The sequence below is a fragment of the Aethalodelphis obliquidens genome, unplaced genomic scaffold (genome assembly GCF_003676395.1).
Source record: "Aethalodelphis obliquidens isolate GAN/ISIS:26980383/991018 unplaced genomic scaffold, ASM367639v1 scaffold22, whole genome shotgun sequence".
Classification (NCBI taxonomy): Eukaryota; Metazoa; Chordata; class Mammalia; order Artiodactyla; family Delphinidae; genus Aethalodelphis; species Aethalodelphis obliquidens.
The window spans coordinates 10,676,808-10,702,986 of NW_020837966.1; the positions used below are offsets into that span (position 1 = coordinate 10,676,808).

Below are 26,179 nucleotides of genomic sequence, written 5' to 3' on the forward strand. Positions count from 1 at the left end.
AATTATCATTAGTCCAAGGCACACACACAAGAACAGGGGGAAAAAAAAGCTACGTTCAGGGTATGTTACCTCACCTTCGTGATCCTTTACATTTGACTGTATACACGCATTGTAAGAGAAACTACTTCAATTAACTACAAAGAACAATATTGATTTGCATCCAGATAATGATCACAGGCCATATTTAGAAAGAGCCGGAGGTAAATATTTCTATGAAATTAATTGTGGCAAAATTTTATTTAATTAAACCATAAATGAAATTGGTAACGGATGCGATTAGCACAGTGGTACCCAAAAGCCAGCTTTTGAAAGTTTAATGCAAAGGGCGTGATGGCTCTTGCAGTATATTTGCATGGCAAATACATAAAGTATTTTTCCAGTCTGGATAAACTATCAAATTCCTTTTTATTAAATTTCCCTTTGATGTCTGAGTAATAAATTAACCAGGCATCCCAAAGTGATTTCGCCGGTTTTTTTTGCCTGAGATACTGTTTTAGGAATCACCTTGTTTTATACACAAACTAATATTTTTTGTGTTAAGGAAGTTCTGCAGCTTGCCAACGAAATGTATTTCAGTGAGCTGTTTGCAAAGGAGAATCATTATGTTTTCTTTTACCTTTACCATCCTAATTAGTGTTTTCAACTGATAAATGTGAAGCTGTAAGTCCATCCGGTCCGTCAGCCAGGTACAGATCACGTTCATGGAGCTGCTGTACCATTGCTGAAAAAAAAGACAAAAGTTCTCCAGCCAACACATCACGGAGCATTTAAAGAACAGAGACGAAACAGGCCACGTGCGAGCACCCTGCTCTGTTCCAAGAGGAAAACAAAATGGTTAAAGAGAATTTGAGAGCACAGAGATCATGAACAGTAATTGACGCAAAAATCACGAGGTACCAGATCAGCCGAAAAGAGATCGGTTTGGACTTTGAATCGAAAACAGAACTCTTCCACTATACACACCTCATATACAATCAATTCATAAAGACCACCGTTTGCTCTTCTGATTCTCCTTTTTGTTGGTTCATGTTACTCAGCTGAGATTTAAGTCACTGTTTGTGTCCTAACGCCATTGTCTCGGGTGTCCAAGACGATGGGGGCTTCTCCACTGAACCAATCGATGCCACGTGCTACTTACCTTTTGAAAAAATCCAGACCCTGTCTGCTTAGGACAATTCTAGGAATCAGGCTGAGAGCCTTAGGAGTTTAGGGCAAAGTTTACCTACATCTACTCTAGAGGGGCATTCGGATAAAGACAATGAAGGAGGGTTTCTCTTTAAGGGCCAAATTATACTCTGGGCAGCTCATGTGGCCTTACGTTGGCTGTGCAATCTGTTTTAATCTTAACACCAAAAAATTATGGAAGATGAGAGAAAAAAAAACATCTACAAATGAGCTCATTTCAAGCTGTTGAAATCATACTTCCCCTTAAGGGGGTTAAATTTTGCTTCTTGTCTGTGAAAAATGCTTGAAGCTGTGTCACTTTAGACTGCCACCCCTGTGGTGCACGGAGTCTCTGGTGCGGTATAATTTTGCAGTACTGCTCATATATTCATAAATCTCACTCGGAGACATATGAACAGTGTTATGAAGTGTCAGTACAAAAAAAAAAAATCTAATCTTTTAAACTTCACCAGGTTTCATTACGCATTGCCGCTTATACCAAACAATTTACAAATAAAATGAAAAGGTGTGGATGGACCTATATATTTATTTATACGGCATGTATATGAACTGTGCGCAGAAAAGATGTAAAAAAAAAAGTGGTTAGAGAATTGAAACGCTGCATACTCTCCTGTTAACCAACACGCACACGCACACACGCACACGCACACCAGTGGAGATTTGAAAAGCATAAATAAAAACATGTTTCTGATGGTAACTCCACCCTTTCTCACCTAAAGATCATCCAAAATCAGTTTATGCCTAACACTCACAGTTTTTCCGAAGCCTTGTTTCTGACTTAATTTCTTTAAAAAAAAAAATTAATTTGGGTTTTTACTTGCAAGGTAGAACTGCCAAGTTTCACCTTGCAAGAAACGACACAGTCTCAGCCATGGCGTTCAGAAGCCCTCTTTGCAATCTTTCGTTCCTAGGCTCTTTCCTCATCAGAGCCAATTGTGGCTCTCCTTGGAGCCCAGCCGCAAACAGAGACCACACTACCCCAATCAAGGCAGCACTGCAGCCTCACAGCCAACTTCTGCTCTTTTAAAGATCACGGAGGCGAAACTGTCAGTTTCAGGAACCTTCTGTCCCTCCCCAAGGGAGCAGGAGGAGTGGGGGGGGAGGGGAGGGATTTTTTTCTTGAGATCTGCAGTTCACTCCACGTAGGGAGCGGGTTTGCCGTGGTCAAGCTGCTTCAGGCATGGACAGGTTTTCCCCTCTAGGAGTGAGAACATGTCACTGAAACTTTTTTTGGGGGGGGTTGTGATTATTTCGAGGTGTTTTTGGCACCTCCTGCCTTGGGATCCTGGAGCTCTTGATGTCATTGCATCTGGGTTTGTTAAGGGGCTAGGGACAGGAATACGACTAGGTCATGGGTGTTTCTATAGCCCTACTTTACTCTCAGCTGGGGGACCTCTTGTTTACCCGAGGCCTCAAATTCCGTATTTACTGACTTATTCTGACATGAAATCTGGGGGCTCAAATAATCTATCTTGAGAGACATGAGCAACGCCCCCTACCCCCGACTCCTACCTCCTGGGGTTGGAAAATGACCTTCAAAGGAACCTGGGTGACCTCCTGGCCAAACCTACAAGACCAGGACCCCATGATGAGTGCATCTCAGGGACACAAAAGAGGAATGTGGCACTCTGGCTTCTAGGCAGAGGTGGCATTTTGCTTTGGCTGTGACTACGGGCAAACCAGCGCTGGCTTCTATCACTGCCAGCAAGCCTTGTGCAACATGCCTTTTTTTCTTTGCTGAGAGATATGCCACCTTTCAGGGGAAAAAAATAACGAACTCCCCCCAGCCCCCATTTTATGTAAGTAATTCCCATTCTTGTAAATGGCTTTTGGCTATTAAAAAATAAAAAGGGAAAGGTAGACTGCTATCAATACTCTTTCTCTGCTGTTGAAAGGGTAGGGCGGTAGGAAATGCATGTAGCGATGGATGGATCAGTGCATCACGCTCACAGATTCCCACCCCAGGAGAACAAGAAAGCCCTGGAACATCCATGCTTTTTCTCCTGGATCTCACATCTAGCAAAAGAAGTGTAAAAAATGTATGATGCCCCATTGGCTACACATTTCAAGAGGCAAAAGGGAGTAAGTCACGCCTTTCCAAACCTTATGCTCAGTAGATGAAATTGGAGGCACTCTTGGATGAAGACAGCGCTAACTTGGTTTTCCAGAAAGGCGCTTAAAGGCACTTGGATGTTGGAGAAAGCAGGAGTCACTGCCTTCTAGAACTTTAAAACATTAGAGGTGAAGGGGATCTTCCACAGAGCTCCTCCTTTGTAGAGGAGGAAACAAAGGCCCAGAGAGGTGAAGCGACTTGCCCAAGGTCACACAGCTAGTGAGTCCAGAAATGGCAGTTTTCCAGGATTAGGCACTGGAGTGAAAAAGCTGATCACCTAATGACTCCTCCCTAGGAGGGCGTAATAATGCACTGGACACGAGAGCTGATCTTGTGTATCACTTCCCAACTGTACATTCGGGGGTATCACACTGATATCTAGAAATAGGCCTTAGTGGGGGGGGGGGTTTCCCTATGGAAATTGGCAAATGCCACAAACCAGGGCATTCTCCCTTCCAGAAAGCCAGTTGTTATAACGTTCAGTTCACAGTGCTTGTTAATCAGGTTTGCTTTATTTGAGATCGATGCTAATACAGTAGATTTGTTATGATTCTTCAAAAGAGGAAATTCATCAAACATTTTAAGTCCTCCCCACTTTGTTTTGTCTCTGGTTCAGATATGCCTTTTCCAGAGACAGCCTGATACCTGGGCACTAAAATTTTGGTAAAATGCACTCTAAACCCTTAGAAATAAAAATTGTGAGCTGATGACATATACTAAGTATTTAAGTATACTCATGACTCCTTTGCTGCCTGCCCTTAATTCAGGTATATTAAATGGAAACTTTCTACATAAGGTTACTTTAAGCCTAAAAAAGCCCTAGAGACGTAAAATCCCCAGTACCCTGGGTACCTCTAAAGTATGTTCTCTGGGGATAATTCTCTGAAGGTGTTAGAGTTGGAAGCCAAAAGGACGCCCATCATAGCTATGGCCTGCAGGAACTTCTTGGGTAGTCAAAATCACCTGAAACTAACATGACATTGTAAATCAACTATACTTCAATAAAAAATTTTTTTTTAATTGAATGCAAAAAAAGAGAACCTGGAAGGTTGATCTAAAACTGTGCCATTGAATTCCTTTCCTTCCCTCCCTTCCCTCCCTCGCTCCCTCCCTCCCTCCCTTTCTTCCATCATAGTTGTTGAGAGCACAGGCCTTACCTCTCTTTTGCCTAGGTTTGTGATCTTGGGCAAGTTACTTATATTCTCAGAGACTCATTTTCTCAATCAGAAAATGGGAATTAATCAGCCTTTCATAGGCTTTTTGATACTAAATGAATTAATGTTAATAAAGCTCACATCCCAGTACTTGGCACATAATAAGGCCTCAATATATGTCAGCTACTACCAAGACCACCACCACCACCAGCATCGTCACAATTCTCACATCACCGTCACCACCACCATCTTCATCATCATCACCATTAACCTCATCTCTCTCCTCTTTTTCTCTCTCTTTCTCAACCCAAGAAATACCACAAAACAAGGAAGAAAGCAGAGCAAGTGACCAGAGAAAGGCATGCAATGGTGGAAGAAATTATTCCTATTGGAATATCTCTGGAATCACACGCATAAGTCTTACAGGACACACGACTAGCTCAAAGTAATTCCACTGTAAAGTTGTTTGTGTTAGTCATCACCCAAACCTAGAAGACCATCCTGGGTGCATTCCACACATTTACAACTATACTGACCTAGATTTATATACTGGATTCAAAGGATTCAGACAAATAACGAGTGATTTTTCAAACCCTGTGTGGATAAATTACAGCTTCAGCTTGGGCTGGCTACTTGTTAGCTGGATAAACTCAAGCAAGCTACTTAACTTTCTGACCCCCTAGTCTTCTCTTGGGGTTAACACTTACTTCATAGGATTACTGTGAGTATTAAAAGAGGTAATTATGTGAAGTGCCTAGCATAGTGACTGTCACATAGTAGGCACTCAATAAAATTTAGCCACTGTTGTTATTATTACTCTCAAAAACATAACAGGTATCCTTGTAATATACCGTACAGAAGAATTTTCTTGATCCATTTCTAGTAGAAATTAACTTGCCGATAATGGGGCCACACATTCTGCCCTGCAACTACACTGACTTCATGCAGAAGAATCGTTACACACAACATGTCTCTCTGTCATGGAGGGGCTCACTACAGCTAGGACTGGGGTGAGGCGGGTGAGGCAGGATCTTGCAAGTGCAGGATCGGATGCTGCCTTTAATGAACATTTTAGTATTTTGTTCATCATGGATTTTTTGCATTCAGTTTGATTTTTTTTAACATATTACAATATGTATTTGATTACTATATTTTCTGGCTCCTCCTTAAATTTTGCAACTGAGAAGTGAATCATTCACCTCTCCCTAGTCCCCCAGCCTTGGGTTCACTGTTTCCCCTGGGAATTTTATCCTTGGGAAGTGCTGCAGGATTGTGAGACAGGATGAATACTGCACACCTCATGGGACACTATAGGGTTCCCAGAAAATGGACTTTCACTTGGATTTGGATAATCCCTCATCAGCAGGATAGAGAGTTACTCCAGTGATTGCTTCTGCCTTTATGCCTCTGTCATCACAGCCACCTAGATGAGTCTAAATTCCCTACTCCCACCCCTATCTTGATGTTAATTCAACGTCCTAAAGGGACCTCGCTGTTAATGATTCATTTGTTTTTGGAGCCAGCCACATCGCATACCTGAGTGGCAATGAAAACAAGGGACAGAGGCTGAAAAGGAGACAGAACTACTCAATGTGTTTCCATACTCATTAATTACAAGGGTAACATACCCGTGTAATTTACACAACCCCCCCATCAGACAATACCATTCCATAGGACTTTACAGAGTCTCAGTTTTGAACAAGGTCCTATTTTGTACAGGATTCCTAATACACACATACATACACATTCACAAAATTAATAAAAATAGTTACCTACTCATTGAACACCGAGTCCTTACAATGTACACACACTGTGAAGAGCATTCCACAAGCATTGTATAATTTCATCATCGAGTTGAACTCTTAAGAGTATCTATAAGGGGAGGGATGGACTGGGAGTTTGGGGCTGGCAGATGCAAACTATTACATATAGAATGGATGGACAACAAGGTCCCACTGTAGAGCGCAGGGAACTATATTCAATGTCCTGGGATAAACCATAATGGAAAAGAATATAAAAAAGAATGTGTGTGTGTGTGTGTGTGTGTGTGTGTGTGTGTGTGTGTGAAACTGAGTCACTGCTGTACAGCACGAATTAACACCACATTGTAAATCAACGACACTTCAATAAAAAATAAAATTAAAAAACAAAACAAACAAACAAACAATAGAGTTTCAATATTATTAACAGCCCTGTTTTGTAGATGAGAAAAAGGGGCATAGGTAAGTTAAATAAGTAGCCTGTGGTCACACAACTAGTAAGCAGTGGGACAGGCTTCAAGTTGGTTATTTACCACTACATCTGTATGAGCTGTCACATTCAGCTCAATAATTTTAAAAAGCAATGGCTTGTTTATATAGAAACAGCTCTAGCTTCCAGGTGCCTTTTCAGCAAAGTCATTCAGCTCTGAACTTCTCAAAGGACAAGTGTGTGGGTAGGATAATGCTCTTGGATCTGTCTCCCTCAGAGCCCAAGCTTGGCCTGGTGTTGAAAAGATTCTACTTTTTTATGAGCTTAGAAAGTCACTAGGCAGAGGGAGGGGAGTCAGGGGTTTTCCCACGGAAAACCACTCAACAGCCTTAAAGAACTAATGGATGAGAGACAATCATTGCTGACTCTTAAGGGAAATGATTAGAAAGTTGGATGGGGATGAGAGGTGCCATTTCTTACGTAGCATCAATGTATTTGTTTTATTAATCAGAAAATATATTTATTATATAATATGCATATTCTGTTTCACTTAGAAATATTTTAAAACTTAGAAAAGTTGTAAAAATAAAGTAGTATAAATGATACCCATATACCCTTTACCCAGATTCACCTATTGTTAACATTTTACCCCATTTGTTTATTGTTTGAAAAAATATATATATATTCCAACATATATATATATTCCAACATATATATATATATATATGGTTTTTTAATTAAAACAATTTTTTATTGGAGTATAGTTGATTTACAATGTTGTGTTAGCATCAACGTATTTTTAATTTCCCCCGTAGCCCTACCTAATCTCTTCTTACTTTCTCTTAGGTTGGTAACTCAGCAATTGCTACTAAAAGAAAATTCTCACTGTGGGTAGTTTGAGTTTTCAATGAGAAATACGACTAGAAATATTGCCTTGGTCACAATGAATTGAGCTTTCCTAACAGAGTTTTGGAGATACAAAAGTTATGACATTGATAAAAATTTCATTTCTGAAAAATTATCCATTATAAGTTTTAACATTTTCTGTGAACAGGGAGAGTAAAATAGAACCTTGGGGAAATTCAGTTTCATGTGTAATTAAAGATGTCACCAGAAGTGCTAGAAGAGAAATTTTAGGCAGAGTCACAAATCCAATGAAAATAGTTTAGTGCAAAACTCAGTTCTTCCTGTGTTGCTTTTTTCTTTAAAGAAACATTTTATTGAAGTCTAACATGCGTACTGCAGTGTGTCACTTTTAGCAAAACACACGCACATACACACACCTTCTGAACAAGACATGCTGCCCCGTGCATACAGTGGAAGGTAATATTTAGTCCAATATAGTGAAAATGAGCTTTTAGAAAATTTGGTATTTCACCTAAGGACCAATAACTGCACCATGCACAAACACACATCTTCACACACTTTCTTTGATTAAAAACTGTGACTCAGGGACTTACCTGGTGGCGCAATGGTTGGGAGTCCACCTGCAAATGCAGGGACACAGGTTCGAGCCCTGGTCTGGGAGGATCCCACAGGCCATGGAGCAACTAAGTCCATGCACCACGACTACTGAGCCTGCGCTCTAGAGCCTGTGAGCCACAACTACTGAAGCCTGCGCGCCTAGAGCCCGTGCTCCGCAACAAGAGAAGCCACCGCAATGAGAAGCCCGCGCACCGCAACAAAGAGTAGCCCCTTCTCGCCTCAACTAGAGAAAGCTCGAGCGCAGCAACGAAGACCCAACGCAGCCAAAAATAAATAAATAAATTTATAAAAAACAAAAACCTGTGACTCAGTCCAATACATCCTGAGCATGAATGACAGCTGAAATTCACAAGGACCTGAGTCTTATGGTTGGCTTATTTGCAAATATATATTTCCTTTGAAACTGGCATGTTCATGCTATATATGCCAGGGAGGTAAAGCTCTCAATGCCTGGGCAGTTCATGACTAAAGTGTAAATAGTTGAGTCTTTATTATCATCTGTAGTCTTGCTTCACAGATGAGGAAACTGAGGCTCAGAGAAGTAAAGTGTTCTAGCAGCTAGCAAGAGATGGAACCTGGACTCAAGAGGCTGAGAGGCAGTACAGCCTAGTGGCTCGGAGAATAGACTTGAATCAGGCCTGTCCTGCGTTTGAATCTTGATAAATCCCTTAACCTCCCTGTGCCTCAGTTTTCTCACCTGCTAAATGGGGATGATAATAAAAACCATTTAGGGTTGTTGTGGGGATTCAATGAGTTAATGTGTGTGGTGTGCTTACAATAGCGCCGGGCACATACTGAGTGTTACCTGTTACTATCTTAGCCCCGCTCTCCTACCCTGCTTCACGAATAAGAAAGAGTATCTCCCTAAGTGCGAGCTCTTCAAGGCTGTGCAAAGCTTTCTAAGCAGTTTCCATTCTTCAAAAAAGATCTGAGCCAAAAGGTAATTTGTAACCTCTTGGTAACCAACCTGAATTTCTGGACTGAAGAAACACAGTGAAACCTGGAAGATTTTTATCTCCTCTTTGGAAAGTACCCTTTCTCCAGCTCAACACAGCCACACAGCAGAGAAATTGCCTCAGCACCTGGCCTCGACTGTCTAATGAAGAAAGGACATTTTATGTGTTGGCAAGGAGGCAAAGAGGAAGATAATACTTTGACCACACCCATGGGACTAAGTTCTTCATTTTGCTTTTTGTGACAAAAGTGGGTTATTATTAGTTAGGGGGAAAAAACCCCACAACCTATGTAAATGGCTGTATTGAAATACTGTAATGAAATCTTTTACATTTGAAACTTTCAATGCATATTTCTTCCTTACAATTTGGGTAATTTAAGAGCATGTGAAAAACTTCATCAGGGGTTTCTCCACACTTCTACCAAAGTCCCCACAGCTTCGTTAGCCTGAGCTGCAATTCCACAGCTTCATAGATCTCTTTAGGGCTAAGGATCACCAGGGATCTGGTTGTATTTGGTGTTCTAATCCGGATTCAGAGAGGGCTTGACAAAGAAACCCTGGCACGTTCAAGACATCTGTGCCAAGTGGGCACAAACGAAAGACTGCACGCAAGTTTCGGGGTTTGTCAGAGCTCCCCAAGGGAGCTGATATGCCTTTCTAAGGGGGCATATCATCTGAGTACCTTAAAAAATGGATACGCAGTTGAAAGATGCAATCTTTTGCCTTACTTGAGTGTTACTGTAATTCAGGATATGATCCACCAAAACAATTGCTCCTAGAAATGGGTATTTCCAGTCACAGCTTCAGGACGCCCAGCTAAAAGCACAAAGACACCGAAGATAACCGACACCAAAATCAGAGGGTATAGATAATCAGAATAACCTTCCAGGCTATCTCAAGTGTCCTTTTTAGTAGAGGCTGGGTTTTTTTAAAAAAAACATTAATTCTCTGGTTGCCTAAAAACCATTTCATTGAAATCTTTATGAAGCTGTCTTAGTGCCGTGGCTTTTCAAGGTTCTAAACTCTGGATAGCATCCCCCTGAAAGTCTGATGCAATCAACACTGAGGAGGAAGTCAGAGGCTCCTTGCTGAAACCGTGGTTCCAGAGACTGTGGTAATCTACAACCTGGTGTGAAAAGCACCCACAACTCTTTGCCTTTAGCTTCTTCTCATAAGGAAGAGATAGTGCAAACGAAATAATTTTTAGAAAAACTTTGATTTAAATTGCTACTGCTTAAAATGTTTGCTTCTTCTATAGGAACGTGTAGAATTTCACATTTGGGAGCTATTTTATTTTATTTTATTATTTTTATTTTTTTAGCAATTTTATTTTTAACCTCCTTAGAAAGAGCCTAAATGATACCTTAATATTCTTTTACTAAAATAAGCAGTTATCTCTTCAAGACGAAATTTCAACTCTCTAAACCTGGAGAAATATCCAGCAACAAGTGTCTTTAGCAATGATATTTCAAATGGACGATCAAAATGATGACTGCGTACTTGGACTCCTGATTTAACGCATTGCAGCCTTCTAACCAAGTCATTACTATCACTTTTAGGTGCCTGGGAGAAAATACAAGGGAAGTAAGAGTCCTGAAGGATCCTTTCTGAAAGTAAATCAAGCAGGAGAGTTTAATACAAAGCTTAGCTTATACAGGCTATACTGGGGTCTCTCTCTCTCTCTCTGGAAGGCACATTCTCTGTTTTTGTTTGTTTGTTTGTTTGTCTGTTTAATGGTTTGAGGAAGCTGTTGACAATCTCAGTAAGCTTTCCAAGCTACCCAAAGCCAGACCAGAAACAGGTTCGTCGCTTCTGAATCAATCAGACTGTATGAAATCCAAGAAGTAACAAATCCTCTTGTATCCTGCCCAATATGTCTCAATATGGTGGATGGTCACCTGCAAGGAGATGTGATCATATCCAAAAGGCTTGCTTTCCTAATACTCCTAAGATATTGCTGGAAAGTTTACCACCTCTGAATGAGAAAACTAAGTCAAAGATCAACAGATAGATATTTTCCTAAAGACAGAAAGGCAAAGGATGGGAAAGCAGAGGCACGAAAGGGAATTTTCAACTGCAAACGCGATCTCAACTTACACTCAGATACCGTTCTTCCACCATTTCCACAACCTGAGTATGTGCTGTTATAAAAAGGTGGAGATCCAGCAATTCCACTTGTAAGCACAGATGCAAAGAAACTGAAGGCAGGATCTTGAAGAGATATCTGCACACCCATGTTCAGAGCAGCAATATTTGCAATAGCTAAAAGGCAGAAGCAACCCAAGTGTCTATTGACAGATGAATGGATAAACAAAAGGTGGTATCTATACACAATGGAACATTATGCAGCCTTAAAAAGGAAGGAAATCCTGTCACATGCTATCACATGGAGGAAGCTTGAGGATATTATGCTAAGTAAAATAAGCCACTGAAAAAGACGAATATTGTATGATTCCACTTACATAAGGTGTCTAGAATAGTCAAATTCATAGAACAAAGAATGGTGGTTGCCAGGGGGTGGGGTGGAGGAAATGGGGAGTTACTGTTTAATGGCTATAGAGTTTCAGTTTTGCAAGACTTAAAGAGTTCTAGAAAGTGGTTGCACAACAGTGTGAACGCACTTAACACCACTGAACTGCACCCTCTGAAATGGTTAACCTGATCGTCGATTTTACGTTACGCTTGTTTTACCACAATCAAAACAAAAAGAAGGGAAATGCAAAATTGCTCCCTTACTGAATAGGAAACTTTGCTAAAGAAAGCACGGCTAGGTAGCAAGGTACATATTCTAATGTGGAACATCCAACCGCGTTTCACAAAAAGCCAAAAAATTACGTGCATGAGGAACAGGGGCATTTCATTTAATCCCAGGGCCGAGACAATTTCTCAAGGCCGAGTTCTGCGACTGCAGAACAAAGAACATATCTGGTAGCATTTGCTCAGTCACTTATTGGGTTTATTTAAAACATGCCACGGGGCCAACATTTCTAAATCTGTGAAAGAGAATTAAATGAAGCCCAGAGATGAGAACTGAGAATCCTCATGGAGGATTGGGTCCAAACAACAAGAAAGGATGCATTTTTCACACTGCGTGATGCGTCACCTCATATGTTTTCACGGAGACTCCCCCATCCCCTTCCCGCCCCCTGATGTTCCACGCACAGATTTGATCAAGCAGCACTCAGCCCTGAGACCCCGGTTCCCTCTGCCCAAAAGGGCAGCGGCTCCCCCATGCAGAATCACTCCCCCACCCTACCCCGCAACAGACTTATTAAGGTTTGGAATGTGTGTTCGGGAAGCCCCTGTTTTAGGAAACAATTAAGTAGAATTAGGCTAATAAAGCGAGGCAGGCAAAGCTTTTGCCCTTTGCTGAGAAATAACTCCTACGTGGAACAGTTATACTAATAAAAATCATGTATTTCTTAAATGCGTCCAAATGATCTTTGCACCCAGCTCGGCAATTAACACTGCCCCACCGAGGAGCATTTATTCCCCAGGCTAAGGAGGATTAATCTCCGTGTTTGCTCGACCAATGTCTTCCTTTGGTGAAAATACAGTATGAGGCTTTTTGGGCTGGAAACAGAAATTTCTGATTTCTGCAAGCGGGAAATTCACAGGAGGCTTAATTCCCTTCTCATCGTAGAGGGTGGCAAGGTAGACAAGGAAGGGCTGGGTGCCCCCTACCAGGCCCCCATGGAGGCCCATGCCAAAGACCTTCTTGGGCCTATCCTTGACCCCGAGGGAGGATGGGAAGACCTTACTTCGGCTAGCCTGGGCTTCATCTACTGACGGGACTCTCACCCCCAAATCTCCAATCCCACTCTCCCTCTCACAGTAGCCATTAAAGGGCCTTCTTCTGGGCCAGGAGCTACAGATTTCCCACCTCCAAGCCTGGGCAGGAAGTGACCGCTGGGCAAAAGGGGGACACAGACCCTCCCGTTGGACGCTTTGTCTCCTTGACAACACCCCAGCTGGTGGCCCGAGGAACAGACTTAATTTCTTTTCTTTCTCTGCCCACCCTCCCTTCCCCATACTTCTTTCCCTCTTTCTCTAGATGCAAACGTACGACATCCAACATAAAGTTGCCGAAATAGCAATCTTGTCTCTGAATATATAAATCGCAAAAATTGATATGAATAAATCTGCAAGTAGCACACTGATTGTGGCACATTTCATCAAAAAACGGCGCTCGGTTGCTCGGTGGCTGGGGAGGGAGGTGGTGTCATTACACATACAGAAAAACATCTGCAAACTCCCAGCTTCTTTACTTAGAACTGAATGGAGGCATGACCTCCTGTTCCTTGCCATGAACCCTGAGTTCACACTCATATTTTACATGTTACAGGAAGCCACAGCTCGCCCCAGGGGCGCTGCAAACAGACACGCAGAAGCCAGATGTAGTCCCCCCACCCCCAGCTCCTTAATGCACCTGAAGAAGCCGGCAACTCGACATTCAAAAGCTGACATGCTAGTAGCTTAAGGTCACTTCAGATTTTGTAAAGCGGAGGACAAAACCAGGAATGCTTCTAGGGCTGGGCTGTCAGCGGGGAGGCGGAGGGATTACAAGAAACCTGTGACTCTGCCTCTTTCTGCCTTTGCTGGTAGTTTTTTTGTGTGTGAACAAGTACCATACAACAGATTGAGCCTCCTAGAAAGGCCTGAGACTGTGCAAGGGCCTCCCGCTGGGCCTCAGCTGTGCTTGCAATTAGCAGTAGGCACGGAGTGATTATTGTTGGGGTAGCGGATGGCAATGCGAAGTGACAAGTTTTATGGGGGAAGTTGGGAGCGGGGATGCTCGGCAAGTTTCTCTTTCTTTCTTTCTTTCTTTTTTTTTTTCTTGTTCTGCAAAAACCCGTCCTTGGGCGGCTGCACCCTCCCGTTGCAGTGAAAGGTACTTTCTTTCCCCCCCCTCGTCATTCAAAAGAGCCTGAACAAAATTGGTGAAAGAATATTTTTTCTCGGTGCTTCAGAACGCAGGTTTTCTAGGTCAGAGCTTCCTGGCTGCCCTATTTAATGTCAGAAATACCCATTTGCCTCAAATTAGCAGAGATCTGGGAGTTGAGGGCAGGAGATTAAGCATACAAAATTACTCAGCAGGTGACGGTGGGGTGGATTTGAGGGTTGAGAAGTCTTTAAAACTGACTACAAGACATTATATACTTCTGACAAAAGAACATAGTAATCCTACCTGCTTGCTTTAACCACTGTTGTTTGCCTATTATTATGTGCTTTAATGCTCATGAGAGCAAAACTAGTGCTCTGATACTACTCAATTACCATAGTAACTCACACCAGTGACCTCTTATCTCAAGGCTCCCAGCCCAGCTGAACCAGTCCAAAGAGTTGGTGTCTCTTTATTTATTTAAACGGTGACATATACTCGGACTGGAAAGCTGCGGAGGGAGGCTACTGCTCTCTCTGTCCAAGATCAGAACTCGTTTTGAAATTTTGAGCAAGGCCTTTTCACCTTTTGAATCCAAGGTGGTTCTGAAGTTTATGGATTGGAGGCTGTGGGACGACTTCAGAAACATCATGAAGACACAGAACAATGCCCAATAACAAGAAAAGAACATGTGTGCGTCAAAGACCAGCAGCCTCCCAGATGCACAGAAAGTCATGTTCCCCACTTGGGCCTCCAGCTCTCCTCTCCAAAGTTTGGGAGGTGGAAAATGGGAACCTCTTACTGGGGAACGTTGGCTATTTTATCCTGTCAGTGGGGCTAAATGCACACAGGACAAAGCAACTACCCAGAGGGATTTAATCTCAAGTTTTTAAAAGGAAATAAAAGTGATACTAGCATTAACATTTTCCAGCTTTTCATTTTTTTCCCCTGGCCTGTGGATGTCTTTGTGATGCATATATGCATACGGTATACTCTGTCTGAATACTACTGGTGATCCAGACTCATAGGGTTACATTAACATATTAAACGCTCTGACAAGTCCTGTAGTAAAGAAACCCACTGAACTTTGCTTCCTATTTTCCAGCTGTATTTGACTACAGAACCACTTTCCATGAGCCTCCTAGTAACAGCTTTCAGGGTACTAATGTTCCATTGAATCCACTTTGGAAAAAAATTCTATAGTGACATTACTAATAAAAACGAACAATAACAGTAGTAAAAAATAATGAGAGTAAACATTTAGTGAGCACTTTTTATGCGCCAGGCACTATTCTAAGCAGTTTATATGGATTAAACTCATTTAATTCTTCTAACAACCTCAGGAGATAGTTACTTTTTAAATCCCATTTTACACTTCTCTAGCAGCATATTTATATGAATTCATTCTCCATGAAAAAGAGAGAAAAGGAGATGTAATCCATTTGTAATAAATCGGCTTTTAATGTTCACTCTATTTTTCCTGCTTCTGACTCTCCAGAGATCCTGAAGCCTGTGAGCTCCCCAAATACGTGGTTTTTTTCCCATAACTCCAGGCCCGATTTAATAACAAGTTAAACGAGGAGCGAGGCATGACTCCCTGCAAAATCCTTCCACCTTTGAACTTAAGGTACACAAATAGAGAAATATACCTTTCTCCTCTGTCTCTTTTGATTAGTCTCCAAAGCCCTGCTGTCCTGAAAGAAAGAATCCAATTTAGGTATCAAAATTAGATCTGTGCTTGCCTGTACACAACATGAAAACTGCTGGACATCTGAGTAATTGAATAAAAATGTAACTAGTAAAAAAAATAAAATAAAATGTAACTAGTGGTCAAGCCCTGAATGAAAGATGGAACATGGGCCCAACACCAGCTGTTCTAACACCCCCTGGCTGACCAGCGGGACCTATCACGGCAAATCAGGACACACTCGTATTTGGGACTTTTGTTAACTAGATGAGGTTTTTTTAGCAAACGTCAGAAGCTGATACCTAACTTTTGGCAAACTGTGATATTTAAGGGAAAAAGAAAAAGCTCTCTTATGTACCTGGATTTTCTCAGACTATTTCGTTCTCCAAGAGATGTAAATAATGAGCCCAACGTGATTAATCCCCAGTCGGCTTCTAACCAGGCCTTGTCTGCTGCCTGGGCTGCCCAGGGCAGGTGTGCAGTTTGGACATTAACAAACTCACCACGGTTAACAATACCTTTTTCTGGGGCCTATTTTTCTCTGGATATGTTGGGGATTTAGTCCTGGGCCTCCCTGTGCATTGAGAAAATGGACCCCCATGCCTTTAGCCTCCGTCCTCTCAAAGGAACCTACTGTTTTGAGAAAATGTATAGTTACAATCCAAATTCACACTTTCAAGTCATCTCAGTCACTTAAAGCTCAATTATGTTGAAAACGAAATTCTGGTTTTGGTGACGCATCTTACCACCTATTATCCATGTGAGAAGGGTGAATAATTTATCTGAAAACTATTCTCTGATACGCATACAAGGGCTTCAGAGGGAGGAGAGAGATTCATCCTACGAACTGAGATCAGATTATTCACGAACAGCATCTGCCCACCCCCCGACTGCTTCTTAGGTACGGGAAGTGCATTGAGAGTTAACTGCATTAATTCACAAGCAGATTGACGTAAGCAACGGAATGAGAAATTTGCATACCATATAGAAATGATTATAGAAATCATACTCTAAAATAAGGATTGTAACTCACGTACCGAACGGAAAGATAAAGCGGAGTGCCAACTTTGTCTTTTTAAAACAGGGCTGGTTTAATCACATTAGGGGCTAATTTCATAATTTGCACATATTAAACTTTCTCTAAAGTCATGACTCATGAGAGTTTTGTAAGTCAAAGTTGAAGCTCTTAGGCAGGAAAATTTGAATTGACTTCAGGGAGTTTTTATTCTGGGCAAGGTTGTTTTAGTCCCTACTCTCAATATTAAAAAACAAAACAAAACAGAACAAAAACCATGGTCTGTACATTCACATACTTCCATGTTATTCCATGGAAAACATTCAGGTAAATAGGCAAACGGTATGCTGCTGGTTCAACCGCACAGCTAGTTTCCCAGCAGAAGACGACAGGATACTCGTATACAACCCAGGAGGCACGGTCCAGAGCCCTCGGGATTCCAAGACAACAAAAGCCAACAACTATATTTCTATGGTTCCAGAACCCTTTTCCAAAGTCTTCTAAGCAGTTTTAAAATTAGATCCATGTCAGCCCTAGTGAACCTGGGCTCTGTGGGGAATGATTTCTCATAAGGAAGGGGTATGATCTTTTTAGGAGCCAGAGACGGCATTCGGTTTCCAAAAAGCAGTCAATGAACTGGACAATACTCAGATGCTGCTTCAGGAGTGCTGGGTTTCAAAGAGAAGGCGGTGTCACGAAGGCAGGAGAAAAGATGGCGGGGGGACTGGTGAAGACTTCTCAAATTCCTAGGAGGAAACATTTAGGGGTGCGTGGGGACTGCCCCTATAAAGGAGATCAGAAGACAAGTTCTGATGCCGGGGGATCAGAGATGAAGAAAAGAAAGACAAAGTGCTGCGTTTTAAAAGTTAACATGTGTTTTCACCGTGTACAGCTACGCTCTGCTTCCCAATAGCGCCCTTTCCTCTTGCTTTATTTTTAATCTCTGGAAACCATATTCCCCTCTCACTACTTCTCACTGAGTGTGACTCTTTTTTTTTTTTACCTTTCTGGGAGTGGGAAAAAACCCTCACATTTGCCAGATCGCTAACACAAACCTCATCCTAGGGAGCCCGTCATCCCACCTCTGGAAAGGGCATAAACCTCAGACCACTGTCCTTACAGAAGATACTCATTTGACCCTGCTGGGTACTCTCAACATCTACAGATGGTTTGGGATCCACCAGCCAGGAGAGAAGGCTGAGTCAGGTCCCCCGTTGAAGCATTCAGATGGGTCTAGGACCTGAGCACATAGAGTTAAACCGTAAATTAGCCATGAGTTAATATGTGCAGGCTGGATCCCTCTGCCTTGCCATTAATGCTTTCCGTCCACAAGGTCCCTCCGCCTTCTCCACCCCCCCTTCCTTTTTTTTTGAGGCGACAGAATAAGAAATTAAACACTTGTGGGTTCATTCGAAAGAGTGAATGAAATTGAATAAGCTCTCAGTACTTGAGGCGCACAGCGAGTGCCTGAATGGGGCAAACCTCCTAAGTTGAATGGAGTGTCTTTTGGGACCAATTTGTCTCTTTTCACTCTTTATTCTTCCCTTTTTGCTGACAGATGTACAAAGGCGGAACTGCGCCGTGCAGCTTATCCGCAGGCACCCACAGCAGCTGTCACTTTTGTCGAGCAAGTTAATCAAGCAAATGCCACCATATCCCACTTTCTATAAGGAACAACATGTTATAGACAGTAGTCTTGCTAGAAAGAGACTTTATTTTAACTTTGATTGGCTTGGCCCTCCCAATGCTTCCCCCCCTCCCCCCCCAAAAAAAGAAAAGGAGGGAGAATGGGGGATTGTGCCCAAGCCAAAGATTTGGCTATGATCACGTTAGATTTAATAATAATATTGTGCGGGAGGCTGAAGACTTGATTCGGCGTTCTTTCCTAGGGACCGAAGGATGCCCTGGGTCTGGGGTTTTTTTTGAGCACGATATCGTTTGCACTGGACTGTTAGGCCGTGCGTCTCAAGTTATAAAGAGAAAAGCTGAGGGCAGAAAATAGTAGTACGCCACGGATGTTTTGGATTAATTTCCTTCTCTTTTCCTTTGTAAAGCAGGTTGCATTATTTACATATTTCTTTTGATAACCCCCCTTGCCTGGCCAGGCTCACAAAGGCTGCACGAAACACAGAAGAGCGTGTCTTTGTGCATCTTGTGCCGTTAGCGAGTTCTTTAAGCTGAATGCCCACATTTATTTCTAATGTGCACCAACAGAGGCAAACAGGCCTCCGTGTCTCTAATTCTCTGTAAGCCAAGTGGGGAGCCTTTAAAAGAATTCTAGCACGTCCACATCCTCCTGTGCTGCAGTCACGACTACTTGGTGATTTCCAGAAACCACAGGCAGGAGCGAGCTTCAGGAAATGGTGTACAGTGTTGACCTCAGCTGCTACCCGTGAGCCCGCACTCACTTAGGAAACTGAACGCCCAAAGCAGACATATTTTGAATAAACAAACTCTTTAGAAACAATGCATAGAGACAACCTTCCAGGGGCCAAAGGATTTGCTACTTTCAAGGGTTGGCTGACAGCTGACGATCTATCTGGTAAGCTCTTTAAAGCTGAGAGAGAAAAAAAAAAAACAACTCCTTCCTTTCTTCCCTCCCTCCGTCCCTCCCTTCCATCCTTCCTTCCTTCCTTCCTCCCTGCCTGCCTCCCTCCCTCCTTTCCTTCCTTCCTTTCTCTTTTATCACCCTGTCACATTGTGGATTGTAATCTTTGGCTGGAAATAAGTCAAGGAAGGGCTTTGGTGAAACCAGATTGCAAACATTCACATCGCTGACATCTTAGGCATTATTGGATAATGACCACGTAATGATTTAGTTGCAACTACGTTTGTATTAGGTATGGATTTTATAACCATGTTATTCTGTAATTCTGGAGTACTGTTCCCCTCCTGTAAAGCATTGCTGATCTGGGAAACTTCACAGCGTCGCTGAAAACATAAGCTATGTGGGTAGGTTAAAAGAGTCCACAGGGCCTCATAGGAAAATCTTGGGCATTGTTGTTGAATTACAGCACTGTGTCAAGATTTGCTTAAGGAACTTAAGCTGCTACCCTAAACCATTTATCAACTGTCTGCGATGAAATGGTATTGTGTTACCATCGTTCCCCCACCCTAAATAAACCACAAAACTTTATTCTTATGGGATAAGAGATCTTAGACAGAACACAGAGGGAGATATAGACTGAAAGCTGAAACCCACCCCTTAGTTGGGCCTAGGCAGAAGTGTTTTTTGCGGCACATATGGTATGCAACCTTCCCCACTGTGTTGTGGTCCCTCTCCTCTGAGGATGGGGTTTCACCCTGAAGTGGGTATAGCAGCGCTTCCTGGGATCTCCCACTTTTAGGTCTAGGATCTGCTGGTGTCGGTGGAACTCGAGCCTGGTGACAAAGTCCTCCCATTCAGGAGAGGCAGGGTTGAGTTTTCCTTAAGGGGTCTGCCTGAATAGCTATGGGACTCCCATCATTGTTAGTGGACAAGCCACGACTAATAAGCCACTTTCTACCAGGGGGTCACAATCGAAATTTCTGTCTTGAGTACTGCTGTGGTACCAAGCACGAAACAGTGACATCGCTACAGTAACATCCCCGGTAGACGAACGTGGGATGCAGAGGACTCACTGGAGGGGGGATGGGGGCACATATTCGAAGAGTGTAGAATTTCTGGAAAGACATTATGGTTAGGTGTCTACTCTGCAACAGAAAGGTAGGAGTTTGATCTAGGATTGATTACTTCCCAGCCTTCAGAATTTAGTGAAGTCAATTTACCTCTCAGTGACTCAACTGCTTTATCTGTAAAAACCTATCTCACAAGGAAGTTATGAGAGGTACATGAATGATTACATTTAAGTGCCTAGAACAGTACCTGGTACACAGATGGTACCCGATAAATATTGGCTCTCATCAGCCTCAAGAGCTATAAAATGGTGATCATTAGGTACCCACCTCCTAGAGCTGCTAAGAAGACTTAAAAGAAATAACGCCTTTAACAAGATGATGTGGTTATTGCTAATGTACCGTCAGAAAACATACATAAAAGAAGTCTAAAGAAATTTTATTGTAATTATTAAACAGCCATTTATTAAACCCCTCAATTCATGGGATTCTTTCTCCTGGTTTGCATTTGTCTTTTACGAGAAAGCTGTCCTTTTCCCTCCCTCCAAAAGTCCTCTTTGGGATTGAATTAAAAGAGCAGCTTTTAGAATGTGTTTCTGGCTAATAAACATTTCAGCCCATCTTCCTCATGGGGTATGATAGAAGGATCACTGTATTTGGAGCCGGGGAAGTCATTAGTAGGGCAATACTGGATAAGTCACTCTTTTTACGTCTTCATGACTGGAGAGTGTCACTTGGGGTTAAGTAGGGTAAAGCCAGAATCCTGAAAGATCTTGACGCAGAGAATTAGATTCTGTTTCAAATGCTCAGTAAGGCGGAAAACAGAACTAAGACATTTTAGAAAGTGTTTCAAAACTAGGGGTTGAAAGAGAAAAGGTTTTCCAATAAATCTTCAAATTAACCAAAAAACCAAATGGGCCAAAACAATTCATTCCTCATTAAATTAACCAGAACGGGGGTTTCTCTGGTGGCACAGTGGTTGCGAGTCCGCCTGCCGATGCAGGGGACGCGGGTTCGTGCCCCGGTCCGGGAGGATCCCACGTGCCGCGGAGCGGCTGGGCCCGTGAGCCATGGCCGCTGAGCCTGCGCGTCCGGAGCCTGTGCTCCGCAACGGGAGAGGCCACAACAGTGAGAGGCCCGCGTACCGCAAAAAAAAAAAAAAAAAAAATTAACCAGAACACTATAGATTCAAGGCTTCCACAAAAAATCAGGTGACAATTGCAAAAATCCATAGTGAGACACTTAAAGGATTTAATTACTATTTTTGACTTAGAATTTGAAATAGAAAATATCCTCAACAAGGCGCACAACATAGGCTAGGGATTCATCAATACTTATTTAACACACAGTTACTGAGGGTTCACATATGCTAGAATACGGAGGGGGGGATGCAACGGCGATCAGATGGATACTATCACTTTTCTCACAGAGAGGGGGATGGAAAAGCCAGTTTCAAGAGATGGTGTCCCTGGGACCTTGGGGTCCTGGGCAAGCTCTTTCTGGACCTTAGGTTCCTGTCTTAAAAGATGGAAATAATAGTACCTTCTCCTATCTTTTGATATGGTTGCTATAGATATAAAAATAAAAAGGTTATAAAGTTGTTTTGTTGGACACAAAGAAGGAATTAATAGAAACAGTAGAACTAAACATGTCTTTCGGTATCTTTTATCGACTAAATCAGGATTTATCACCTTTGCAATCGTTGGAATTGGGGGCCACATAATTCTTTGTCATGGGAGGCTGTCCTGGGCAGTGCCATGTTTACCATCTGCTCATTAGATGTTGGTAGCATCCCTCCCCAGTAGCCCCTGAGTTGTGACTGTCAAACACGCCTCCAGACCACTTCCAGACAAACTCTGGGTGGACAAAATCATCCATCGTGGAGAAACACTGCTCTAAATCAGTGACTCTTGATCAGATTAAACCCTTGGACTTGTTTAAAAAAACAGATGCCTGAGCTCTATCTTAGATCCACTGACTCAGAATCTGTGGCATACAGCTGGGATGGATACATTTTTAAAATAAAAAATACATATAAATCCCAAAGCTTCATCTAATTATGACAAAAACATCAGATAATTAACAGAGGGGTAGCCTACAATATATCTGAGCAAGATTCTTCAAAATCTACAACGTTATCAAAGAGGAGCCTAACGTGACACACAACTAAATATAATGAGATATTATCAATAGGATCCGGAACAGATAAAGGACATTAGGTGAAACTAAAAAAGTATGAGTAAACTATGGATTACAAAAATACATAAGTAATTCTGATGTACACCCCTGGTTAAGAAGCACATATTAGGGACTTCCCTGGTAGCGCAGTGGTTAAGAATCCGCCTGCCAATGCAGGGGACACAGGTTCGAGCCCTGGTCCGGGAAGATCCCACATGCCGCAGAGCAACTAAGCCTGTGCGCCACAACGACTGAGCCTGCACTCTAGAGCCCGTGAGCCACATCTACTGAGCCCGCGTGCCACACCTACTGAAGCCTGCGCGCCTAGAGCCCCATGATCTGCAAGACCAGAAGCCACCGCCATGAGAAGAACCGCAATGAGAAGCCCGCACACCGCAATGAAGAGTAGCCCCCACTCGACGCAACTACAGAAAGCCCATGCGCAGCGACAAAGACCCAACGGAGCCAAAAATAAATAAATAAATACGTAAATTTATATATTAAAAAAGTAACCCTCTTAAAAAAAAAAAGCAGCACATATGAAAAGACAAAACAATACCTGTTAATATAGAAAGAATTTAGCCCTTAAGATTACGGAGCAGATAAATGCCGACAAAGCAAATGTCCAGGTGCGTCGATTGGAATCATGATAACCCGGGCGAAGCCATCACTTGTTTAAGTTCTGAAAGGACCTCTACAAAGCACAGTCCTGCCGAGGCTGATGAAGCTACAGTGTTGGTGAGTGAGGGACGCTCCCGGAGGAAGCGGTAATGTCTCCCTGCAGAGTACCTAAACATAGAATCCTGTCTCTTTCTCTTCCCCAAATCCTAGATGTCTGCCCCAGGCTGCCTCCTCCGGGGCACTATCTCTGGGGCTCCATCCCAGTGGGACTTTGTTCTGTCTTAAAGCAGATTTTCTTAAGGGAACCCTCCTACACTGTTGGGGGGAATGTAAATTGGTGCAGCCACTGTGGAAAATAGTATGGAGGTTCCTTAAAAAACTAAAAATAGAGCTACCATATGATCCAGCAATCCCACTCCTGGGAACATACCCAGAGAAAACTCTAATTCGAAAAGATACATGCACCCCAATGTTCACAGCAGCACTATTTAGAATAGCCAAGACATGGAAGCAACCCAAGAGTCCATCGACAGATGAATGGATAAAGATGTGGTATATATACATAATGGAATATTACTCAGCCATAAAAAAGAATGAAATAATGCCATTTGCAGTAACACGGACGGACCTAGAGTTTCTCATACTAAGCGCAGTAAGTCAGACAAAGACAAATATCAGATGATATCACTTACGTGTGGGATCTAAAATAGGATACAAATGGACTTATTTACAAAACAGAGACAGACTCACATACACAGGAAACAAATTTATGGTTACCAAAGGGGAATGGGAGTGGGGGAGGTATAAATTAGGAGTTTGGGATTAGCAGATACACACTACTATGCATAAAACAAACAACAAGGTCCTACTGTGTAGCACAGGGAACTATATTCAGTATCTTGTAATAAACTATAATGGAAAAGAATCTGAAAATTCTCTCTGTATAAATGAATCACTTTGCTGTACACCAGAAACTAATACAACCTTGTAAATCAACTATACTTCAATAAAAATTAAAAAAAAAAAGATTTTCTTTAGGGATCCTGTAGCACACCTGGGCTCTTTGTTACTTGCTATTATATTCTCTGACCATTCCATCTCCGGCTTTTCAAATTCCTGTTGGCATGGAATGTATCACTACTTTTCCTCTCTCTGTGCAAAGCCTGCCTTAGCGTTAGGCAAGGATGTGCGTTGGTTTTCACGTTCCTACCACTACTGATGAAGACGACGGCAAGAACGGACATTTGTGCGGTGATTTACGTGCTCCGAGCATCGTTATGGTTTATTCATTGCCTCATTTAGTTTTCCTAATCCAAAGAACTCGGTACTGTTTTTATCCCCATTTTTACGGAGGGGGAAATCAAGGCTTGATAAGATCAAGTAAATAACCCAAAGTCATACCGCTAGTAAGTGGCAGACCCAGAAACTGACCTTGGGACTGTCATACGACAAAGCCTACGCTCTTAATGTCTGCTTGATGTAGAAGAGCCAGTTCCTTAAAACTCGAAAAGGCACTTTCGAGTAGAAGGAAGCTGTGGTGATACATATAACTGACAAGATCAGAGTTTTTATTGAAGTACTGAAGTTTCATGGGAACTATGCACGGATGAGTGTTAAGTTCAAGCTGAGAAACGTAGGTGTTAATGATTCTTCAGTTTTTATTTTTTAGATCCTAAGAAGATGTCTTTGGATGAAGCTTGTCAAAAGGATTTTGGAGACTAGTTCCTGATAAATCTCCCAAGTGGAGTATTCTTAAAGAAAGGAATTGGAATCCCTTGGTGAGACAGTGATCCACAGATAATGCTCATGATTGATACCAATATTTAAACTCAAATCACCCATATCATTAAAGCCAAAGGATTTTTAAACTATTGACATTTTGAGCTGGATAAGTCTTTGTTGTGAGGGCTGTCCTGTGCATCCAAAGATGTTTAGCAGCATCCCTGGCCTCTATTCACTAGATGCTAAGAGCACCTTTCCATTTGTGACAACCAAAAATGTCTCCAGGCATTGCTGAATGTCCTCTGGGGGGCAAAATCACCTCTGGGTCAAAAACACTGGCCTAGTACTCCCTCAACTAGTGAGGCACCTAACAGCTGGGTCTTTTCTCTTTAACAGGATGGCTCCCTAGGCCAGATAATGAATTTTCTGACCAAAAGGAAGTGATGGTTCTCTTCCTGAAAAAGGGTGTAAGGTAAGCTCAGGATGTATTGTGCAACATGGGGAATAGAGCCAATATTTTGTAATAACTGTAAATGGAAAGTAACCTTTAAAATTGTAGAAAAAACTTAAAATTTTTTAAAAAAAAGACAAACGGAAAGAGAAAAAAGTGACAGAGAATTGCACGAGAAAACTCATGAATTTAACTTTGCTTACTTTACGTATTACTTGTTCTTTTCAAAAAAAACTTTTTTTACACAAAATGAGAGGGGCTCTTATATCCTGGTTGGCATGAAGATCTGGTAATTAATAATAATCCCATCCTGGGCAAGACCCGGAGGTTTGTTGGCATAATGGCTGTTAGTCCAGGGATGGTTAGAGTGAAAAATTCTGCCGAAGGCAGTCAAGGCAGCTCAGTGTGGCAGGGAGCATTATATCATTATAAGGCTCCTGACACAGGAATATTCGTACCGCTGGCAAATCGCTAGACTCCATTAACTGGATTTTTAGTCAACTCGGCAGGAGTTTAACACAACAGGAGGCTGTTAACTGTTCTCTTCTGAATTGGGAATTTGGAATGAATGAAGTATTCAACTTGAGCCTTCTTTTCAGGTTTTTGGATGCACAGAAATAACTTGTAGCCACCTGGTAGCAGCGATTTTTTTTTTTTTAACCAAGATCCTGATGGAATCATAAAAAGCAAAGCAATTGAGGGAGGCCAAACTGGGAATCCGTCCTGCTGATCTAACGCAGGGCTCCTTCCCATGGCTCGGAGCGGGACTCCTCTGGGGAGACACGGTGAGAGGGGTAAAGGGTCCTGGATGTCTCACAAGCTTGTCCTATCATTGCATGAAGCCCCCCAAACATAATCTACTTCCAAGACCGGCACAGCTCCCAAGCCAACTCCCAGGTTGATAAGTGGTCACTTTGTTGTTGATG

At 42.3% G+C, this 26,179-nt stretch overlaps 1 protein-coding gene across 8 annotated transcripts in view; it reads right to left on the reverse strand.

Moving 5' to 3' along the window:
- The window catches only part of CADPS (calcium dependent secretion activator), a 478,811-nt gene that overhangs the window by 3,859 nt on the left and 448,773 nt on the right, over nt 1–26,179 (reverse strand). For all 8 annotated transcript variants that reach the window (XR_003435859.1, XM_027121298.1, XM_027121292.1 and 5 more), the window contains one exon: nt 617–721. Coding sequence is in view for 7 of the 8 variants with exons in the window: in XM_027121298.1 (XP_026977099.1) it covers nt 617–721 (105 nt within the window). In the remaining variant the exon portion in view is untranslated. The remainder of the gene's footprint in view (nt 1–616; nt 722–26,179) is intronic.